The sequence below is a fragment of the Typopeltis vanoorti genome, chromosome 23, assembly GCF_054136105.1.
Source record: "Typopeltis vanoorti isolate ZY-2024b chromosome 23, IOZ_Tvanoo_1.0, whole genome shotgun sequence".
NCBI lineage: Eukaryota > Metazoa > Arthropoda > Arachnida > Uropygi > Thelyphonidae > Typopeltis > Typopeltis vanoorti.
The window spans coordinates 76,725,633-76,750,262 of record NC_143571.1 but is presented as its reverse complement, the minus strand read 5'-3'; the positions used below and the strand labels follow the sequence as shown (position 1 = coordinate 76,750,262).

The 24,630-nt window shown below is 35.7% G+C and overlaps 1 protein-coding gene across 6 annotated transcripts in view; it reads left to right on the top strand.

Annotated features, from left to right (window-relative positions):
- The window catches only part of Cbs (Cystathionine beta-synthase), a 251,449-nt gene that overhangs the window by 193,527 nt on the left and 33,292 nt on the right, over positions 1 to 24,630 (top strand). For all 6 annotated transcript variants that reach the window (XM_090413161.1, XM_090413156.1, XM_090413160.1 and 3 more), the window contains exons 9-11: positions 5,207 to 5,390; positions 6,981 to 7,115; positions 15,072 to 15,180. In XM_090413161.1, coding sequence (XP_090269287.1) covers positions 5,207 to 5,390; positions 6,981 to 7,115; positions 15,072 to 15,180 — 428 coding nt within the window. The remainder of the gene's footprint in view (positions 1 to 5,206; positions 5,391 to 6,980; positions 7,116 to 15,071; positions 15,181 to 24,630) is intronic.

Sequence of the window (24,630 nt, the reverse complement as noted above, 5' to 3'; positions counted from 1 at the left end):
AATGTGTTAGATGAAGAAATGAGGGAACTGGAAGAAAACGAGATCGCGATTGTCGGAAATGACTTGAACAGACACATAGGAAGACAATGGGGATTGTGGACTTTCCTGGTAGCATTTGATCTGGCAATTGTGAACTCGTTTTTCTGCAAAAAGGAAGAAGATTTGATAATATTTAGAAGTAGCAACAGCAGTTTGCAGATTGACTACATTTTGACTGAAAGAAAACATCTTAAGGAAGTAACAAATTGTAAGGTGATCCCAACAGATCAAGTGGCACAGCAATACTGGCTGCTGTGTGCAGACTTTAAAATAAGGTCGAAGATAAGAACCTTTGGAAGCCATGGGATGAAGACAATTAAGTGGTTTTGCTTAAAAGAAGAGAGTGTGAGGAACCATTTTAGGGAGAGGTTGTTAGAGAGGATGTAGGATGGACTAGAAAGTGTACAAGATTGCCGGAGACATAATTCAAAAGCAATTCTGAGCTGTGCAATCGAGGTGGTTGGTGAAACATCTGGAAAGATTAGAGAGCAGAAGGAGGGTTGGTGGTGGAACAATAATGTACAAGAAGCAGTGAAGTCTAAGAGAAAGGCAAAGCAGAAGTGGGACGAGTCAAAAGTGAAAGAGGACAGAGAGAGAAAGCAAGAGGCCAAGAGAGTTGTTGCACAGGCGAAGGCCATGGCATATCAAGATCTTTATGATCAACTAGAAACAAAGGAAGGACAGAGAAAAATTTATCGATTGGCAAAATGTAGAAATAAGGCATCAAAGGACATCTTACATGTGAGATAGATCAAAGACCTGGAGGAAAGAGTATTAAGGAGGGATGTAGATATAAGAAACAGATGGAGAATATACTTTGAAGGACTTTAAATGAGGAAAATGCAAGGACTTGCAGAGAAGATGGGCAGCCTTATCAGGGGATGGTGCAGAACATCAGTGGAGTGGAAGTGAAGGAGACCATGAAGAGGATAAAGAATGGAAAATCGGTGGGCCCTGACAGGATTCCAGTGAAGGATGGAAGGCACTGGGGAAAGAAGGAATTGTAGGACCTGTTCATAAAAGTTTGCCAACAGAAAAATATTCCCAAGTAGTGGAGGGAAAGTACTCTTCTCCCTGTCTACAATGGTAAAGTGTATGATTCTTGCAAGACTAAGAATTATAGAGGAATAAAGCTGGTATCCCATACAATGAAAATCCTAGAAAGGGTTCTTGTTGGAAGATTGAGGAAGGAGGTGGACATTGCAAAGATGTTTATTTGTTTATCTACATCTGGTGTTTATTGAACTGGAGAGATCATACCATAGAGTGCCAAGGCAAGAAGTCTGAGGGAGAAGGTGGTACTGGAAAAATATGAAAGTTGGTGCAGGAAATGTACAAAAATATGAAGACAAGAGTTTGGACCTGCCTGGGAGAGACAAAGTTTCCAAGTGACAGTTGGTTTGCATCAAGGGTCAACATTAAGTTCATTCCTGTTTAATATTGTGATGGAGGTGGTGACAAAGGAGGTGAGAGAAGACGCACCTTGGACAATGTTGTATGTGGATGACATTGTGCTGTGTGCAGAATCAAGAGAAGTAGCAGCACCTAAACTGGAAAGATGGAGGAGAGTACTGGAAGAGAGAGGTATGAGACTGAGCAGAAATAAAACAGTATGTGTTGCAAAGTGGATGGCAGCTAGGAGATAGATCCGGAGCTGGATGTCATCAGGAAAGTTAGGGACTTTAGATACTTAGGTTCAACAGTGGAAGAGGATGGAGAGGCTGAGAAGGAAGTGGGATGCAGGATAAATACAAGCATGATGGAGGAAGTGGAGAGAGATGGCTGGAGTGCTATTCAATAAGACGGTGCCGATCAATCTAAAAAGCAAAATCTATAGGGCAGTAGTGAGACCAGCTATGACGTATACTGTGGAAACTGTGGCCCTGAGGAAAAATAACATCAGCAGTATGGAGGCAGCAGAGATGAGAAAGGTGGACTAAGCTCTGAGTTGGGTAAAGGATTAAACTAAATTTATTATAGTCTAACCAAGTGGAAAATAAAAACTTCCAACATCTTTCTCTAAATCCAGAGTAAATTAATAATAAGGTGGTACACCTTTTGGCAACTCGTATAAGTAAATATGACATTTCCATTGCTTCTGCCTTAGTATCATCACTTCTGGACCTGCCTCCCACTGATGAGACCTCAACAAAGGTTGAAACCGTTCTGGGTAGCGGCCCTTCCCTTAATGCATAGCATTATACATGTCCGCAAGGAGCCGTGCTTTGCATTATGGGAAATACTGAAACAAGGAGTGATGGGAGCTTGGTCCACCTTTGCTACAAGTTGCCTCAGTCCTGAACTACAGGTAACCCTCATATAACGCGGATGTTAGGTTCCATAGAAATGCCGCATTATATAGATCGCATTATGCGAGACTTAGATCACATAGAAAAAGTAGGGTTAGGTTCCGAAATAGTTTTTTTTATTATTTTTTTTATTTATTTTTTTTTTTTATATAAATAACAATGATGTACTCAACAAAAAAAATTTTTATTTAATCAGGTAATTCATGTAAGTTAAGAAAACATAAACTAGGAAACAAATACATAGTATAAACTTGAAACATTAAAAATTGTATTGCACATGATGTACAAATATTTTAGGCAAAATAAAATAAAGTGCATATTTTAATCGTCATCACTGTCTTCAAAACTAACATTTTGTAGATGTTCTTTATTTATGAGTGGCCAGACGTCGTCATCACTTGAAATCTCCTGGACATTATTATTATAATTATTATTACTACCCAAGACCCCACGGAGTCAAAGACTCATAATTTATATAATTCTCATTGCATACTTCGGCTGGTTTAATTATCAAGAAGTCAGTAATAAAACCTTACTTACCACTATGCTGCAATTTTTTTTATTAAGTTCATGATATTGGAGCTAAACAAATATCCAATTGTCTCCTGGAATTTTCCAGAGTACTCCATCAAGGGATTATTATGCGTAAAATAACTTCTGCTAATTTTTTTAAACTGAATTCTTTAACGGATTCATCACAATCAGAATCTTCGGCAGAACTTTCCTCATTTCGACGTCATCTATTAATTGTACCAGTTCCTCCTCATTTAAATTATTTTCCCATCAATTAATTTACTAATTTCATTTTCAACCATATCGCAAAAGCCCTCTAAGTGGCCATTACTATAAAAATAAATTTTTTACACAAACAAAATTAGGTATGTGTGTACCTCATCAGAAAATAAAGTGCTCAGCTTGAGACAGGGGTGTGCCAGCCATATGTTCAATCTGTGCGATGCACACAGCACCAGGATAGTAAAGGTGCCAAAGAGGAATCACTTTTTAAAAAAAAAAAGGTTTTTTTAAAGTGATTTTTTTTTTATTAGAGGGGGGATAGGGGGCCAACTAAAGTTTTGCACACAGGTGCTGGACACTACTGGTACCCCCTGGCTTGAGATTAACACACTAATAATTTTTAATGTGCTTTCCTGGCAGCAAACGAAGACAATTTCAAAATTATCTTTGTTTACTGTAAACAATTGACATACAAGCGTGCTGAAGGGTATTTCCCCTAATATAAATTTGCTACTTTATAACTACATGTGCAATATGGGTAGGTGCAAATTTAATGAAGATAAAATTTAATTTTTAAGTCGCACACTGAAAAATATATGAAAATATAAAGAGTTACTACAATTTGTAGGCCACGTTATATCGAGACCACGTTGCATAAGTACCGCATTATACGAGGGTTACCTGTACCTCAGGCGCAAAATTGTATTCTCATAAGCTCTCAGGTCAACTTATTAAACTTTCATACTTTCTACAAACATTCGGCTTTAAAATAATATTGGATCTACTGTCCACTTTGCCAAGTTACTTTAGCATGCATTAGTGCAGTGCACTTACGAAACTCTCATAGTTTCTACGAACATTCAGCTTTGAAATAATGTTGTATCTAGTATCTACTTTGCCTATGTAATTATAAATTGTATATTTCTGAAATTTTCCATTTAATATTTTTGGACTGGGGTCGACTGCAGATAAGGGAGAGAACTACAATAATTAAAAAATGGGAAAGTGAAAAAACTTTGAATACACACACACACACACACACACACACACAAAGTCAACTTATGTATGGCATAACTGTAATGAAAAGTGTTACTCTGGCATTATCCATATTGAAACATATTCAGTAGAAAAAAAATGTTTATTACTAATTAACACTTTCGCTGCCAACTACAAGTATACTCGTAGTTGGTATATGAGCCTCACAAGCCAACTACGAATATACTCGTATGTTGATTACTGCCAGTAACGAGATTACTCGTACTGACCTTGAAGTGAAATTGCTTGGCATGCAGTAACAAACTATGCCTGAGGAGCGTGGCAGTGAACATGTTAATGTTCAGAATGAATAGTTTCTGCATCATCAGTGTAGGCATCAAAAACTGGGTTTCATTTACCTATAACAGTTGATTAACTATGCCTGTGCTGGTGCTTTATTTCATGCGAGTTATTTTCTTTGCAGTTAAGTTTTTTTTTTTTTTTTCTGATGATGGAAGAATGAGTTATTTAGTTCCTTAAGGGTACTCATGTACTGCCAGTTTATGACTTGTTGTGGATAGGATTAATTTTTTTTTTTTTTTTTTTTTTTTTTTTAAGCGCAATAATTAGTAGTCAACACCAGTTTACTAGTGTCGACTACTAACCTAACCAACCTCCAAGGCATATTTGTGTCACACAACCTGGTTGGATAGAGCATAGAAATTAGATAATTTGTGGATGTTGTGCTGTTGCCACATATCTTTTGCTGGAAGACCAATAATTATAATATTGAAATTGAGATGAAATGGACATTTGTGAATGTTAAATGGGTGAAATACAAGGCTCTACATGTTGATCCATGTTCTATATCTGGATCATCACAGAATGTTAGGTCATCATACATGTATACACAGTAAATTCTCATTAGAGCAAACATTGTGACAGCAGATACTTGGTATTCAACTACCAACCCCATCCAGATTCTCTCCACAGCTAGTCTTATTTTAAATGAAATTCATCATTACAACTTTCCACTGTAACTATTTCTTTAATGCTTTCACTAGTGAGAGTAACCAGACATGCTGTACGGTATAGATTATATATCATATATATTATATGGTATAAATTAAATTTTCTATATCATATAGGTGGCAGTAGTGGAAGTGCAATGGCAGCTGCAGTTAAAGCAGCACAAGAGTTGAAAGAAGGTCAACGCTGTGTGGTGATTCTTCCAGATGGCGTTCGTAATTATATGACAAAATTCCTCAGTGATAGCTGGATGTCTGAGAGAGATTTTATCGATATCCATTCAGAAATGGCCGCAAAACACTGGTAAGCAAATGAAAATTAGCACCATTTTGATCATTGATTTAATGTTGTCTCTCATATTATTTGTTTAACAAACTTGTACATAAAAAAGTGTAATATAATGTAAATCCTTCGATATGCTTTAATCTAGAAATACCATTAAAAATTTATATCAACTGCATGCCAAACTTCTATATTGCAAGTATGCAAGTATTCATACTTAGCAAGTCATCTCTTGATTCCTCAGAACCAATAAAAAAAAATAAAGGATCAGAAGAAGAAAACTTTTCATTGTGTCCAAATAACAGTCACTCCTTTCTCACTTGATAAACCTTACACTACAGAAAGTACAAACTTCCAGAATATCAACTTTTACAACCCTGAGTTCTGATCTCCAAGCCCTTTTTCAGTGGGGTTCTGGATAACTTTATTAATTTCATTAGTAGTAAAAGTCAATCCTGTTTTATTTCTCGCAGAATTTTTTTTTTTTCCAGTTTTACTTTTTACAAAACCCAAATCTCTGGACAAGATGAGAACTCTAATTCTCAGTATTTCTTGGTATAAACTCTTCTTCATCCAAGAAATTAGGTTTACTTTCACTGAAGGTGTTACTTTACTTTTGAACAGTTATTTACTATTCAATACAAATCTCTCCAATCGAATACTGTTCCTACACATTGATAAACTACTTAAATTAGTACTGAAGAGAGCCATTATGTATTAATGTTGCATCTCACCAATTCATTCTACTCTTTCATGCAGGTGTTCAATTTTTCCTTCTTGAATTTTTTATAAATATTTTGCTTTTCATGTTCATCCGAATTGACATTAGATATTCTCCTACTTTCCTCTAAATGTGTTAAGACGTGTGACAACTATATAACATTATTTCACAGTTCAACTCCACTCCACACTCATAGCACTTCATTCCTCTTACTGCAGTCTTTTGAAACAGTTTAACCTCTTATGCTTAGAGCATATAATCTGCAGGGCTTAATATCTAATGTTAAAAAGCTTTCCCTTTCTCATCAGCTTTTTACCCATTCATGGTAATAATGCACTATAAGTTGACCAATCTCTTGTATATGATTGTATAGAGAGGAAATTATTTATTAGTGCTACATGAAATATTTGACCTGATGATATAGTTGGTAATAGCTCTGGACTATTAGAAAGCTGCAGAATTGCAAACATCTACTCTTCTCTAAGAGTACATGTTTGTAAAGGCTTCTACAGAAAAACTTGAGCATTTAGGATTTGCCCCCCCCCCTCCCAATTAAACATCAAACTATGAATCACATATACCATAATGGAATTATGCAAATGAAAAAAAAAAAAAACCTTCGTGATTCACAGTTTAGTGTTAATTTCATTTGTTGTTTTGCTTCGTATTTACAGTTATTGATGATCCGAATTATTTATTTTACTTATTAAAAAATCCTGAGTTTGCTTTGGTGTTAACTCTACTTTTTTCTACATAATTTTATATTAACCCTGTACACCTTTTGATTGTGTGTGTCAGGAATTTGATGATGATATTAAACACTAAACACAAACTTAAGTGAAAAAAGTTAAATATATGATAATAGTAATGCATTTTTCATCTTATTTGAGGTGGTGGAATCTGAAAGTTAGCTGTCTGAATCTTGCTGCTCCACTTACTGTGTTGCCTCATATGTCATGTCAAGATGCAATTGATATTATGAATAGAGAAGGGTATGACCAACTTCCTGTTGTTGATGAGACCGGGTAAGTTAAGTTTATTTTATATACTCTAATCCAGGGGTGGCCAACCTTTTATAGTTCATGCGTCAATTTTTTCATTTTTTAGTTAAGATGCGCCATACAAACTTATACCACTTTTCAGCCCTTTTAAATTATGGTAATATGGATATATTTAACAGTTATGCATAAAATGATTTATATGGTAATATAGACACTTTTAGCAGTTTTAAATAAAAGGATTTCATATAAAGACAAGATATTTAAAATTATTATAAACATTAATTATTTTATTGAGACTTTTGAAATTGCTTTGCTTTTGCTAAGCTTGTAATGTTTGGAGTTAAATCAGTTACAGAAAGCATCAAACAGTTTTTCAAATTTGAATCAGTCAGTCGCGATCGTAGTTTGTTCTTAATCATTTTCATTGATGAAAATGCTTGTTCGCATCTGTATGTAGTTCCAAAACGATAGATATAACTTTGAGCAAATTTTCTCAGTTCTGGAAAATGTTCACAGGGCAACGATAGCCAGAAATTAATTATATCAGAAGCATCTGGGAGTGATGGAAGTTCATTAAATTTCATTTTCAATAAAGAATTGGTTTTGAGATCAGTAAGTTCCATTTGTATGTCACTAGGCATCGTCAAGATTTTTTGTTCAATAAGTGAAAAGGGATTTATAAATGCAAGTATGCAGTCTTCTTCTTCGGCAAAATCGCTAAAATGACTGTTAAAGGACTGTTGCAATAATCTGAGTTTCTCAGTATATTCTGTAAAGTTGCCATTATCTTCAGCAGATTCACTATGTTCTTTTAAATGGAGAAATTGACTTAAATCCCCATTTCTAACTGGGAGACGAACAATTTTAATTTCATTTTGAATGCACTGGTGTCATTTACTAAGCTAGGAAACAATTTGTTCTTGCCCTGCAGTTTCAAATTTAGATCATTGAGGCAGCTGGTAACATCAACTAAAAATGCTAAATCAAATAGCCATTTCTCATCACACAACAGGGCTTTTTCCTCATGCAGCACATCCTTCTCTTCCAGAAAATTACGAAGACTTTCTTTCAGCTTCCAAAATTTACTGAGAACTTGTCCTTTAGTAAGCCAGCGCACCTCACAATGAAGGATGATATCACCGTATTCCATACCTAGCAGTTCACAATATTCTCTGAATTCTCTTCTGTTTAACCCTCTTGCTCTAAATTTATTCACACACACACACTTTACAACTGGTATCATAACATGCTTCAAATTTAGAGTTTTTCCACACAGAGATTCTTCATGTATAATACAGTGATACTTTAGTAGAGAACGACCTAAAAACCTTTGAAGTAAAGTTACAGTCCCAGAAACTCTACCTACCATTGACGGTGCTCCATCAGTGCAAACACTGATGAGCTTACTAGAATCTAGTTGTTGATTTTCTAGACATGACTTTACTTCGTCAAATATGGCTGACCCTCTGGTTTTTCAATGAAGTGACTCAAGACCGATAAGGTCTTCAAAGATGTTAAAATTACCATCGATTCCTCTTATAAAAATGTTTAATTGGGCTACATCACATATGTCAGCGGATTCGTCCAAGGCTAAAGAAAAGAAAGAATAAGCATGAACATGGTCTTTCAATTGCACAGTAACATCATGGGAAAGTTCTTCGATGCGTCTTGTAATTGGACAGAGCAATTTGGTTTACTTTTTTTTCAACATTCTTATCACCAAGACATTTTGCAAATTTTTCGAGACAGGGCTTAACAACTTCCTCTTCATCAGAGAAAGGCTTGTGTTTTTTTAGCCAACACAAAGGCAATTTCATAAGACGCCTCCAGCATTGCCACACTTTCACAACTTCTTTTCAAATATATTTTGTCTCTTTTTTATTTCTTCATTTTTCTTAACCACATATTCTTTCTGCAACTCAGACCCAGGAACTAACTTCAGTTTTTCTTCTAATTCAGCTTGATGTTTTCTATAGTGTCTGTTAAGATTATGTCTTCTATTATCTGATAGAGTGCTTTCACAAACAATGCACAATGGTTTTCCTGAAGGACCCACAATAAATAAGAACTCATTTTCCCACAGTTCATTAAACTGGCGCTTGCTATCACCTTCTGCTTTTCTTCTGCTCATTTTCTTTTGCAAAGTAATGGGTAACTGACAGTAAAAAAAATTATTTCAAAAAATAAAGCTTGTTATTAAATAATTTATTTTAATTATTTTATCGTTTTAAACATTATGAACATTCAAAAACAGTTCTACAAGTTTTAGATAAGATTCCTGTTTTCATGAAGGCCTAATACAGTTCTATAAGTTTAAAAATCATATATATATATTTTTTTTTTTCATAGATTTTTCGTCTCTCTCTCATAATATATTATGTCCAATGAAATAAGAGACGCTTTAGAAAAAGCAACTGACACAATGAAAAAGGAAAAGTTGGTCCTTGTTGGGGATCTAAATAGCAGAGTAGGAAATGATTGTGAGACATACAAAAATATTTTGGGAAAATTTGGTGAAAAGAGCAAAGCTAATAATAATGGCAAATATCTGTTGGATTTCTGCTCAGGACATGGACTGGTTATTACTAACACCATGTTCCAACATAAAAATGTGCACAAATTCACATGGAGAGAAGAGGCTAGGAATAAGAAAAGTCTCATTGACTATGTTATTGTTGGTAGTGATGTTTTCTCCCTGGTGCAGGACACCAGAGTGTACAGAGGATTTGAAATTGGAAGTGATTACTATTTAGTCTTGAGCAGGATAAAATTGAATTTCATATTGAAAAGAATAACTTGTAAGAAAGTTTTAAAGCGAATAAAAGTTGAGCAGCTCTCAGATGTGAACTGTAGACTAAAATACAGAAAGATTATTGAAAAGAAAATGAAAGAGTTTGAGAACAGGAATCAAGCCTTGGAGATTCAGTGGCAAACTCTGAAGAAAACATTGATAGATTCTGCCAGAGAGGCATGTGGTGAGGATTTCTGCAAGGATAAAAAAATCAGAACTCCCTGGTGGACACGGGAAGTTAAAGAGGCAGTGAAGGAAAAGAAGAAAGCATATCAAACGTTCCTGGCAAATAAGTCAGCTTTTACTCTTACAGAATACAGAGACAAATGTAAGAAAGCTAAACAGTGTGTAAAACTAGCTAAACAAAAGTCATGGGAGGATTTTGGCAAGAATATAGAAAATAAATATCAAGAGGGTGGCAAAATATTCTGGAGGTTGTTGAAGAAGCTTAGGAATGGAGGAAAGAGTGCTGTAAAAGGAGTTAGAGATGATAAAGGTGACATGAAAACAGGAGAAAAAGATATCCTTGAAGTATGGAGTAATTACTTTGAAAAACTGCTAAATGAAACAAGCAGTGATGACAGCACAGTGATAAAAAAACACTGACCAGGCATGCAGTCAGGAATACATATCCATACTTGAAGTAGAAAAAGCCATCAAAGGCTTGAAATGTGGAAAGGCAGCAGGAGTAGATGATATTCGACCAGAAATGCTTAAGTATGGTGGTATAAAAGTCTTACAGTGGCTGCACTGCATAGTTCAGAAAGCCTGGACAGAGGGACAAATTCCCGATGATTGGAGTAGAGCTCTCATAGTACCCATATATAAAAAGGGAAATAAAACTGAATGTGAGAATTACAGAGGTATTTCCCTACTGAGTGTTCCTGGCAAGATCTATGCAAGTATACTTGAGAAACGGTTGAGAAGAATTGTGGAAGAAAAGCTTGGTGAAGAACAAGCTGGATTCAGGCCAAATAGAGGCTGTCATGATCAGATCTTCACTTTACGACAAATAGTCGAGAAAGCCTGGGAATATAACAAAGATCTGTATTTAAGTTTTGTCGATTTGGAAAAGGCATATGACAAGGTGCCAAGAGAGAGAGAAGCTATTCAATATGCTGCAGTTATATGGTGTGAATGGCGCATTATATCAAGCAATACTTAGTCTTTATTTGAGTTGTGAGTCAGCAGTTAGAATTGAAGGAAGTACAGGAAGATGGTTTAATGTTAAATCTGGTGTGAGACAAGGATGTCCATTATCCCCTCTGTTATTCATGATCTATATGGATCACATTATGAAGGAAAGTGGTATTAAACCTGATATCAAAATTGGAGATGTTAATGTCAGCTCTTTGCTTTATGCGGATGATGTTATACTTCTAAATAAATCCGCTACAAGTCTGCAAGATTCTCTGACTAAATTGAATAGCTGTTGTAATAGATATGGTATGAAGGTCAGCAATAAAAAGACAAAGACAATGAAAATAGACAGAATCATTGAAAATGTCAACTATGTTGTGAATGGAGAACCTGTGGAACAATTAAAACATTTCAACTACTTAGGCACGATTTTTACTGAAGATGGTAAATTAAATATAGAAATAGACAACAGAATCAGCAAAGCTGGTATGGTGGGAAGTCAACTGAATAAATTCATATGGAGTAAGAGAGAAATTAGTCGGAACACTAAATTAGCTGTATACAAGACAGTGTTCAAACCAGTTTTAACTTATGGATCTGAGAGCTGGGTCAGAAGTAAAACACTTGACCAAAGATTAGAGACCGCAGATATGAGAGTCCTGAGAAAGATTCGAGGCGTGAACAGATGGCATCAATGGCAATATCATATTAAAAATGAGGATATTAGGAAAGAACTTGACATTGTCAGCATCCTGGAATGCGTTAGCAGAACTAATCTCAGGTGGTATGGTCATTTAAATAGAATGGGAGAGGAAAGATTAGCAAAACAAGTGTTCTCTGCCAGGGTGGCAGGAAAACGACCTAGAGGATGACCAAGATATAGGTGGATTGATACGGTACAAAGTGCCTTAGACAATAGAAATATAAGATCTGATAATGTTGGAGTCTTGACAAGTAACAGACTGATTTGGTGGAAAATTGTAGATAGGAAGTTAGTAATGTTGTAATTTTTTCATGTAGTACTGTCATATCCTGTACACCCGTTGAGGGTACATGGCAGGAATTTGATGATGATGATGATGAAATAAGAGATCGCTTCCTGCCATAAAACAGTCGATCAGCTGGCCATCACACACACAACCCAAACATCCTCATTACGAAAGCTTTGCTGATGATCAGTTAAATTTTAGGAATAAACCTACTATACGTAAATAAAAAGGAAAGATATTGTATAAAAAACATAAAAACATACACATACGAATACACTGAATAATTGCAGGTTTCAGTAATTAGCAAATTAGGGGAGAGAGCAAGAACTTGACATATGCGTTCAAAATGAAAACATTTATTTTTAAATTTACAGAACTATATTAAGCTTTCATGAAAACAGAAATCTTATCTTAAACTTAAAGAACTGTTAATAAAAACATGAAGTTCGAAAACACAGAATTGTTCACTCACATCGAATCAGAAGTTCATCAAACGTTATGACACGAGAGTCAGCTGTAAACTGATTGAGTAACTGGTGACGCATGTCAGCATTTGCCGGTGCCTGTTGCTTCAAGATCAGACAAGTATAATAAGTGCACACTCTAGAATTCAGTGGTAGGTTAATTGTGTTTATATAAATCGTATACAATTTTTTAAAATTTTTCTCAGCGCGCCACTTCTAATCATGCAATGCGCCACAAGTTGGCCACCCCTGCTCTATTCTAACAGATTATTTTATATATGTTTTAATTCTGAGAATTTTTGCCCTTTATTATAAAATAAATATAAATAAAATTTGAGTTGTGAAAATGGATATTATTATTATAGGCACTTCCATGGAGTCAGATGACTCATTGCAGAAAACTCACACTATATTATACCTCTCCTTAGACTCATTCACTCTCAGAGTACTCGCACTCACCTCTGGTGGGAATTCATTTCAATCATTCCCCTCTCTCCAAGCAAAAAATCTATTTCTGATATCTTACTAACTATGCTATCATACAACTTCCTGGGGATGATACCCCCCCCACACACACACCCATAGTAATCTCTCCCTATTCATCATATATTGAAAAAATTATTTTTTTGATCAATCTTGCACCTTCAGTCTGTTCTCAAAGGGAGCATTCCACAGACTTGCCACCATCTTGGTCACTCGTCTCTGGATCTTCTCCACCACCTCTTAGAACAAAAGGTTATGTGAGTAGAATATAGGCCATCCATGTTGTTGGGTTTTTAAATCATTATTGTTAAGGTTAGGATGGTTGATAAGAATTTCACAGGCCTCTTTAAATTTGCATTCAAGTTTTTGTGTCATGTAAGGAACAGGTGCCTTTCCAGTCAGTTCTGTGTAGAGTATTCAGGACATGATCAGAAAGGCCAGATTTACTATAGTTATTAAATTTAACGTGTCGTTTATGTTCCTTTTTTCGAATAGGAATAGTGCATCCAGTTTCACCTATATTAAGCAAATTACAGGTACACTGAATACGATATACTCCAGGGTGGGCCACTGGAGGAAGTGGATCTTTGGAAGAGTTGAATAAGTTCTTTAATTTGGCCATAGGAAGCCAGGTGATACCACAAGAAAGAAATAATGAAAACATTTCTAAGATGGAATTATTGTGGATTCTACCAAAACATCAATAACATTAAGGCTCTCATACTTCTGCAAGAGAGCTGTGATGACATCAGTGCTCTCTTGCAGAATAAAGTATAAACCAATCTACTTTTGCTTGCAGAAAATATACTTGAAGCCCATGGGGATGGACTTACCTATGGAGGAGTCACCATCTTTGTGGGCAGCCATACCTCCTTCCAGCCAGTCCCACTTAATATAAATATAGAGGCAGTTACCATTTGATTCTGTCAGATCTCTTATAAGAGTATGCTACATCTACTTACCTCCTTCTGCAGATCTCATCTCTCAGGATGACCTTATTGCATATTTTAATGGGGGGGATTAGATGTCTTGAGCTGCAGAAACATCCAGGGCACTTTTGAATCCAACATGTTCTCTCGGTTATAGAAGCTACAAGTGGATGTATACTTCTATTGGATTCCACATTGAGAGTAAGAGAAATAAAGCTACAGATACTATAGCAGATGGTGAAACTTGTTTCTTAAGCATCTGTCTGTCCCATATACTAATTACTGGCAGATCATGAGATACAAACTTTTAGCTCAGCAGCAGTCATCATGAAATAAAAGCGACCAATAAGTTCCATCAAATCAATCCCGAAAATCAAATTGTGGGATCAAGTCTAAGCAGGGAACATAAACACACACTCCTCATTAAGGAGTGGTGACATGCCTATTTGTGAGTTATGTAGTATTCTGACTCATTCATATTTTAATCAGCTGCCCTCGTTTTGTCAACAGTTGCAGCCACTATTTTAGCGATTTTTCTGTTTACTGCTGGACAAAGGCCTCCCTCAAAGTTCTCTATTCATTGTATACCATCTTATATATATGATGTACATATTAGTTTAATTTAGTATACATATTACATTCAAGCCTTATTTTTTTTACGAAGACAACAGCTTCTATATACAAGACTTGTATATAAAAGCTGTTATCTTAAATGTCTTGTTTCTGTCTTCAGCTAGGAAGTCATTTCTGAGATTTATTTGAAATTCTTAACAAAATATGTGTAAGAGTTATCAGTGCCTTGTTTTAATGGATAGACTATTTTTCATTATGCAATGCCTTTTATTTTCCCTATACATATTTTTGGCATTGTATGGTTTTTCATTTTTTTCCTCCCTGTTTTTCTTTATATAAGGATGGTCTCAAGCAGCCAAATATACAACCAAAAGGGAGAAATTGATTTAGTGACATAATATAGAAATTATACTTATCCCTTTTACAATTTTAAACAGATAAACTGTTATAAGGTCAGAAGAATTTAATTTTTTTTACTGGTAGTTAGAACAGCATGTGGAGAAATTCAGAAATTTTTTGAAACCATTTGAAATAGGATCTGTGTTATTTTATATTATAAAATACTAATATTATCTACATATTTATTTATTTTTTCTGTTTTTTCCTTTCAGGGTCATAAAAGGAATGGTTACATTAGGCAATATGATGGCCAAAATTTTAGCTGGAAAAGTTTTTTCGACAGCTCAAGTTTCTGATGTACTCTACACGCAGTTCCATAAAGTATGACTTCATTAGTTTAAAATTTTTGATCATGAGGTTCATGTAAGCTCTTTTTGCAAGTGTTTAACAAAACTTAAATGTTAAGAATATTATTTATTAAATTTTATTTTTTGAAAGAAATATTTGATATTGAGATATGCCCAAAAATCCTTAAAAAGAAAGATGAAATTGTTTTGTAGTCTTCTAAATTACTTAAAGGATTTTTTAGTCAGAACATCATTGATTTTCTGGCTTAATTCTCATAACATCATAACATATATATATATATATATATATATATATATATATATATATATATATATATATATATATATATACACACTGCTTTGGAAAGAAGTCAATAGACACCATAGTATTATTATTACATGACACCTCCAGGGAGTCCAAAGACTCATTGAGAGAGGAAAACTACTCTACAATTCTCTGTCTCCACCAACTACAACGAACCGCAACTACACCAATACCATCTACCATCCACTGCCACCACTAATATTTTCACAGACAATCATAAACATTCATGTCCATGGCAGGTGGGTGGCACACCATTTGGCAACTCCTATAGGTAGAGATGACCTGCTAATGCTTCTGCTTGGTATCTCTACTTGGGCCTGGCTCCCACTGAAGAGACCTCAATAAAGGTCGAAACTAATCTGGGTAGTGTCCCTTCCCTTAATGCATAACATTAGACATATCCACAAGGAGATGTGTTTTGCATTATAGGAGATACTGAGATAGGAGTGTTGGTAGCTTGCTCCACCTTTGCAACGAGTTGCCCTGGTGTTATACCACTTTAACCCAGTCCTGAAGATACTTTCAGGTGCAAACCTTGTTTGCTCACACTTGGATAAAGGATTAAACTAATTTTATTATGTCCATGGCAGGATTCGAACCCGCAGCCTTTTTGGCTGGAGAGTGGATATGCTAACCACTCAGCCAACCAATATGAGGAACAAATAGCCATGGCACCCACCTTAATAAGATGTAGGACCTCCTTTCACTGTGACTGCAGCAATCCAATGGGGCATACTTTCCACAAGATATAATAGCAATCAATAAGAATTTTGGACTATTCTTCCTGTGACATGTAATGAGGTCCTTAACTGTTGTGAGTGGATGTCCCTTGACCTCACCCGATTCTCCAGTTCTTCCCACAGATGTTCAAAAGGCTTGGGATCAGGGCTCTGTAGACAAAAATGTGGTGACATTCATGTCCACAATCCATACAGTTACAGCAGTATCCTTATGACAAGGTGCATTATCTTGCTGAAAGTGACAATAATCAGTTCTTTAGAAACATCATAAAGTAGAAAACATTGCATTGTCCAGAATGTTCATTCAGATTCCACTCAGATTTCTGTGTTCATGGCACCACAAATAGAGTTCCAAGGCCAAACAAGGAAACATGACCATACCATCACTGCCACCTCTGAATTTCATAATTGGGGTTATGCACTCTGGTAAGAGACATTCATTTTGTGTCAGCCACACCCATCCCTCTGTTTGGTTATGGCTATAGCATGATTCGTTGCTCAATAACACAGCTTTCCAAGCTTCCATGTCCCACTGTACATGCTCTTTGCACCAACCACTGAAAATAATGCTGCTTATTGCATCGAGCAATGTGGAACTTGTATATTGTTGTCCTATCATGGAAATGCATGTTGTGAGCCACATTCCAAATGTGTTTGTGAAGATTCATGTTCCAGTCAGTGTCCAGAACTCTGCAGTTAACCTCAGCCAACTAATGGCAGTTTTTACATATTATCCTTCATAGCACCCTATGGCACATTTGGTGAGTGTGGTAGGTCATCCAATGTGGGTAGCACTTGCAGTTGACTCCCTGCACTTCCATTTCAATGTGGTATCACTGCTTGTTGGCCTGGGATGGACCAATTTGTCAACAGTTTTCTGAACAGATAGGCCTGCAACATGGCATTCTAGCACAATGTCTCTTTCAATTTCTGTCAGTTCTCTTCTTGCAGCCATTTCACTTGATCATAGTTGCACTGACTTGGGAGCATCATATTACTCCAATATATATCTGCTACAAATAGGTCATTGAATTGTTACATGGCAAGATATGCCTTGCCTGTGGGGGTGTTCGTGACATCTTTCCAAGCAGTTCGTGCGCGTGCGCACACACACATATTAATATTAATTTGTTATTCCTAGTCTTTTTGTTCTAATATTACTATTGTACAAGCACTTCCAGTTTGAAGACTCATCACAAGAGATCCAAGCTATCCACACAATATCTATCATTAGTCCCATACAGTATCCATATTCTTTTCACCCATCCCTGAAATTTCCTTTTTTGCTCTTTTTTGGTTCATGTTCTTTTCATTCCATGTTACTAGCTTATTTTTATCTCTTCATACTTTTTTGGTTCTTCACTTCCTTTATTATTAAATTTCCGTTATTCTACTGATTATTTTTACTTTAAAAATTCCTTTCAAGTCATTTTGAAATTCTGAATAGTCTGTAAAATGATTCATCTTTTCTTTTTAAGCATATCTCTCTGTCAATATTTCTTTCACTCAATAAAATTGAAGTAAATTTTTTAACATTTATTAGATTTAAGTAGCCTTTAGGGTTTGGTTGTGTTGGAGTAGCTCTATATAAAATAAGCTTTGCTAAACAAAATGACTTAATTAATTTAACATAGTTTTGAGATACATTTGACAATTAAAAATTAGCATAATTTTGAAAGCATTTTTTAAAGGAAGCTTCAATAAACTTATGTTGACCCCCGAACTCCCACCTGAAATTTTGCACACAAATAAATTGCAAAGAGAGTATACTGTGCAAAAAAAAATTAGCTGCTGAAACACACATTCACACATGCCAAAGCAAAGTTTGAATTTTCAGCTGGCAGTGTGTGTGTGTGTGTGTGTGTGTGTGTGTGTGTGTGTGTGTCCTACAGCAACCATATGATAGGTTAGTGCAGAAAAGAATCTAGCACAGAAAGATGGAAAGTAGAATGTCTAGTCAGAATATAGTTTATGCATGTGGAATTTAAGCAGCAGTCAAAACATTGTAGTTTCCTTTCAGCACATTTGGTTTAGTGCATGAAGATTCTTCAGCAAATAGGAATCTGAAATGACAATAAAAGCATTATATTTAAACGTCTTTATTGCTTTTTGTAAAACGTAAATAATAAATGAATATTTTTATTTGTATATATAATGAAAGCCAGCAATAACAAGGTTTAAAAGTCGAGCAGCTCTCAGATGTGAGCTGTAGACTAAAATATGCAAACATTGTTCAAGAAAAAATGAAAGAGTTGGAGAACAGGAACCACACCTTGGAGATTCAGTGGCAAGCCCTGAATAAAACACTAATTGATTTAGCCAGAGAAGTATGTGGTGAGGTTGACTGCAAGGATAGAAAAATCTTAACTGCATGGTGGATACAGGAAGTTAAAGAAGCAGTGAAGGAAAAGAAGAAAGCATATCAAAAAGTTCTTGGCAAATAAGTCAGCTTTTACTCTTACAGAATACAGAGACAAATGTAAGAAAGCTAAACAGTGTGTAAAACTAGCTAAACAAAAGTCATGAAGACTTTGGTAAGAACATAGAAAATAAATATCAAGAAGGTGGCAAGATATTCTGGAGGTTGTTGAAGAAGCTCAGAAATGGAGGAAAGAGTGCTGTAAAAGGAATTAGAGATGATAAAGGTGACATGAAAACTGGGGAAAAAGATATCCATGAAGTATGAAGTAATTACTTCAAAAAATTGCTAAATGAAACAAGCAGTGACAGCACAGTGGTAAAAAAACACTCAACAGGCATGCAATCAGGAATACATATATCCATACTTGAAGTATAAAAAGCCATCAAAGGTCTGAAATGTGGAAAAGCAGCAGGAGTAGATGATATTCGACCAGAAATGCTCAAGTATGGAGGTATAAAAGTCTTGCAGTGGCTGTGCTGCATAGTTCAGAAGGCCTGGACAGAGTGACGAATTCCAGATGATTGGAGTTGAGCTCTCATAGTACCCATATATAAAAAGGGAAATAAAACTGAATGTGAGAATTGCAGAGGTATTTCTCTACTGAGTGTATCTCGTAAGATTTACGCAAATATACATGAGAAACGGTTGAGAAGGATTGTGGAAGAGAAGCTTGGTGAAGAACAAGCTGGATTCAGGCCGAATAGAGGTGGCTCACATCAGGATCACATCTTCACTTTTCGCCAAATAGTTGAAAAACCATGGGAAGATAACGAAAGATCTGTATTTAAGTTTTGTAGATCTGGAAAAGGCATATGACAAGGTGCCAGGAGAGAAGCTAATCAAAATGCTACAGTTATATGGTGTCGATGGGGCATTATATCAAGCAATACTTAGTCTTTATTTGAGTTGTGAGTCAGCAGTTAGAATTGATGGAAAAACAGAAAGATGGTTAAATCTGGTGTCAGACAAGGATGTACATTATCTCCTCTGTTATTCATTATCTATATGGATCACATTATGAAGGAAAGTGGTATTAAACCTGGTATCAAAATTGGAGATGTTAATGTCAGCTCTTTGCTTTATATGGACGATGTTATAATACTTCTAAATAAATCCGCTAGATGTCTGCAAGATTTCCTGACTAAATGAATAACTGTTGTAATAGATATGGTATGAAGGTCAGCAATAACAAGACAAAGGGCAAAGACAACGAAAAAAGGCAGAAGCATTGAAAATATCAACTGCATTTGAATGGAGAACCTATAGAAGTAAAACATTTCAGCTACTTAGTCATGATTTTTAGTGAAGATGGTAAATTAAATATGGAAATAGACAACAGAATCAACAAAGCTGCTATGGTAGGAAGTTGATTGAATAAATTTATTTAAAATAAGTGAGAAAATAGTTAAAACACTAAATTAGCTGTATACAAGAAAGTGTTCAAATCAATTTTAACTTATGGATCTGAGAACTGGTTCAGAAATAAAACACTTGATATGAGAGTCCTGAGAAAGATTAGGGGCATGAACAGATGGCATCAATGGCAATATCATATTAAAAACAAGGATATTAGGAAAGAACTTGACATTGTCAGCATCCAGGAATGCGTTAGAAGAGCTAATCTCATGCGGTATGGTCATTACTTAAACAGAATAGGAGAGGAAAGATTAGCAAAAGAAGTGCTTCAAATCTTCAAAGTACCTTAGAAGATAGAAAGGTAAGATCTGGTAATATCAGAGTCCTGACAGGTAACAGACTGATTTGGAGGAAAATTGTAGACAGGAAGTTAGTAATTATGTAAATTTTCCACGTAGTACTATCATATCCTGTACACCCCTTGAGGATACGTGGCAGGAATTTGATGATGATGTTTAACACGTTAGTTAGCATTCTTCATCCACGTGGTTTGAGAACCATGTGGTGGTGCTCTGGAATATATTACTTGGAAATTGTTTTTAAAAGTGATTACCTCCAAGCTTTCACACTAAATGAAGGTAGAGCAATAAATTCTGCAGTGATTGAAGAATTTTAGACCAACCTGTACATACCCCAAGCATTTCAAAATTCTTTCTTTTAAGCTTACATGATCATCCGAATGCATTTTTGAAAATTATGGAGACAACTACCGTGTTTGAATAAACACTTTAGTTTAATATAACTAAAATCTACATTCGATGTTTCGACCTTTATGTCAAGGTCATCTTCTGGAGCATACAACTATACACAGAAAACAAGCTACACTACAATCCAACTGGTTTGTTAAAGATACTGACCAACCGCTACAATTGTTGGCCTGACCTCTGGTGGAAAAAAAATTATACATCAACGCTAGAGTCCTATTATTATTGTTATCTGTTGGTTGTAGAAATACATTGGGCGCAGCAACAAGTATCTATCTATATACATATATTAACATCATGATTATACTTGTACATTCCAGCCAGTTGGTATGGAATGGTTTCTAATACTAGCTGAAGATTGGCTAGCGTCCTGACTTATGTTGGATCTTATATATTAGGTAGGCTGAATGTGTGCCATCCAGATCCTTGGAATTTTCATGCCATCTTTGTTGTTGATATTTGGGTGATTTATCAGGATTTTGCAGGCTTCCTTAAATTTCCTTTCATACCAGGTTTTTGTGTGGTGTAAAGAGCGGGTGCTTTTCCAGTTGATTTGGTGTAAGGTGTTGAGCACGTGGTCTGAGAGGCCTGCTTCACCATAATGGTTATATTTAATGTGCCTAATGTGTTCTTTTTTGCGTATAGGGATTGTCCGTCCTGTTTCACCAATGTACGGTAAGTTACAGGTACAGCGGATGCAATAGACTCCAGGATGAGCTAATGGGAGGAGAGGATTCTTAGAGGAGTTGAATATGGTTTTAAGTTTAGTGGGTGGTTTAAAGGTGGCATTGAAGTTATAATGTTGTAGGATTCTGTTGATTTTTTTTGATAACCCTTTAATGTATGGGATGGCTATGGTTTTAGTGTAATCTAGATTTGTTTTTGTTGTTGTTTTATGGAGTATTTTATTAATAGTATTTTTGTTATGGCCATTATTTATGAATGCGTCGCTGATGATTTTTAGTTCTTGTTTCAGGGCTTGCTGGTTAGAGCAAATTGTTGTAGCTCTGTTTTTAAGGGTGTTAATGACTCCATATTTTTGTGATGGGTGGTGGTATGAATTAGCATGTATCTATTGGCCAGTGTGTGTCGGTTTTCGGTAGACCGTGAAGGATAGACTGCCTGAAGGAAGACGTGTGATTAGTGTGTCTAGGAACGGGAGCGAATTTTGATTTTCGATTTCGATGGTAAATTGTATGCGTTCGTGTTGTTTGTTCAAGTGGCTAAGGAATGTGTTTAGCGTTTGTCGCCCGTGCGGCCAGATCGCGAACACGTCGTCAACGTATCTAAGCCAGGCTGTCAGTCTTAGCATGGCAGAATCAAGAGCCCTTTGCTCAAAGGTTTCCATGTAGAAGTTGGCGATTGGGAGGGATAGTGGTGAGCCCATGGCTGTACCTTCTTTCTGTAAGTAAAATTTGTTTTGCCACATGAAGTAACCAGACTGTAGTACGTGGGCAAAGAGGGCCGTAGTTTTTAGTTATATTAAACTAAAGTTTTTATTCAAACACAGTAGTTGTCTCCATAATTTTCAAAAATGTTTTCCCTTTGTAGCCTTGAACAAGCTCCTGAACCAACTTTGCAATTATTGATGTCAGAATTGAGATAGACGAACTGGAGGTACTCTGCATACTGAAAAATATCAATGCGACTACAGCATTTGGACTGGACTGTATATCAGCCCTTGTGCAAGAGAACTGATACTGCCTGTGATGAAGTTGTTTAATCTCAGTCTCCGCTCTGGTCCCAAGGGAGTGGCAATTGGGTAAGATAGTTCCGTTGCATAAAGATGGCTCCAAGGAAGTAGTGAATTACAGACCATTTAGTATATCAGGAGTTGTGGTGGTTAATGTATTTAAAAAGTTGGTTAAAGCATGCAGAATGATTGGATAGGAATATGATATTCAATGGTGGGCAGCATAGTTTTGTAAAAGGTAGGACCTGCCTTTAGTAATTTACAGTAAAACCTAGATATAACTGACTAATTCGGGCAAGGGAGTATCCGTTAAATCCGAAAGTCCGTTATATAATAAAGTAGATTTTCCAAATGTGTATGTTAAAAAATTGACAAATTAGCTAATTTGCATGTTTTTACTTATGTAGAAACTTTTTATGTAATTAAAATTAAGTACTATATCTATGAAAAGTTTAATTTCACAGAAAAGTTTTAAATTTATATTGAATAGGTCTACAAAATGCGTATGTACATAAATCACGTTAAAACTTCCGCAGAAAGTCATGCCACGCGGACCAATTACATCACGATTGGTGTGATGACGTGCTAATCTGCACGTCAAATGTGTTTTATGAGCAGTGACTCATAAAACATGTTCGGCTAAATTTATTTCGGTTAAATTACTACAGTGTTTTTCCAACGTATGATGGCCTATTTGCCAAAATTTGTTAAAAATAACAGGAAATTAATAACAAAAAATAACCTGTTAATTTAACTATAAGCAAATCTTGGTTAAAAGCATTTTAAAATTAACAGGGTGTTAATTAGATATATGAAGAGCCAAAGGCTTCAATTCGGCGACATATAACTTGTTTAAGTTAAAGGATATTACATCCCATATTGTTTCTTAGCCGAATAAGAAACTCAGAGTTTCGTGCTGAATATAGTAGAAACTATATAAAGTTCGGCGATTCCAAGCGTAAGCAAATACCTGGATACTGCAGCAACTGACCCTTAAGGTAGTGCAAGCTGAGGCAACTCATGTCTAAGGTGGAGCAAGCTCCGATCACTATTCTTGATATTTACCCATAATGTGAACTTAGCTCCTAGGAGCTGTATTACTGTTCTACATTATGAGAGACCTAATAAATTATTAGATATATGAAGAGCCAAAGGCTTCAATTCGGCGACATATAACTTGTTTAAGTTAAGGGATATTACATCCCATATCGTTTTTTAGCCGAATAAGAGCCTCAGCTTGCACTACCTTAAGGGTCAGTTGCTGCAGTATCCAGGTATTTGCTTACGCTTGGAATCGCCGAACTTTATATGGTTTCTACTATATTCGGCTAAGAAACGATATGGGATGTAATATCCCTTAACTTAAACAGGGTGTTAATTTTCACGTGACATACGGACTGGAAATTTTGTCCATGAAATCCAGAGTCTGTTAAATCGAGGGTTTGCTGTACTCACATTTTATTATCGAGTGTAAATTAAAGATGTCAAGAAATATTCTTGATTTCATCCTTTATCCAAGTATGAGACTAAGGCAACCGATGTGAAGTCATTAGTGTCTATTTACAAGTAGCCCAGTCGTGAAGTCACTTCACACGTAGACTTTGTTTGCTTACTTGGATAAAGGATGAAACCAAGAATATAATTTCTTGGCATCTTTAATTTATAGAATAACCAAGTGAAAAAACTTTCAGCGTATTATAGTGATAGCAGCATTTGACAGAATACTGCATGGAAAGCTATTACGTTAGTCATGCTCATTCCAGAAGAATCTAGAACAGTGAAGGTAACTAGTGGAGTACTTCGAGGCTCTGTACCAGGGCTGCTATTCTTAATTTGTACATTAATGATATAGGGAAAGACTTAAGGGAGGGGGATATTCAGTTGTTTGCTGATAATGCAAAACTGGAGAGGGCCATAGTTGATAAAGGTTATGTAGATATCCTACAGGATGGTTTGAATAAATTGGCATTGTGGGCAAACAATACTGATTATCAGTTTAATGTTGCAAACTGTAATGTTATGCACTTCAGGTTGAAAAGATTACTATGTATCACATTTGATGGTACTGAACTGCAGGAAATTGATGAGGCTAGGGACTTTGAGAGTAATGATAGACAGAGTTGAATTTCATAGGGCATATTGTAAAAGTTGGTAAAATTGATCAAAAGATGAATGTTGAAAATA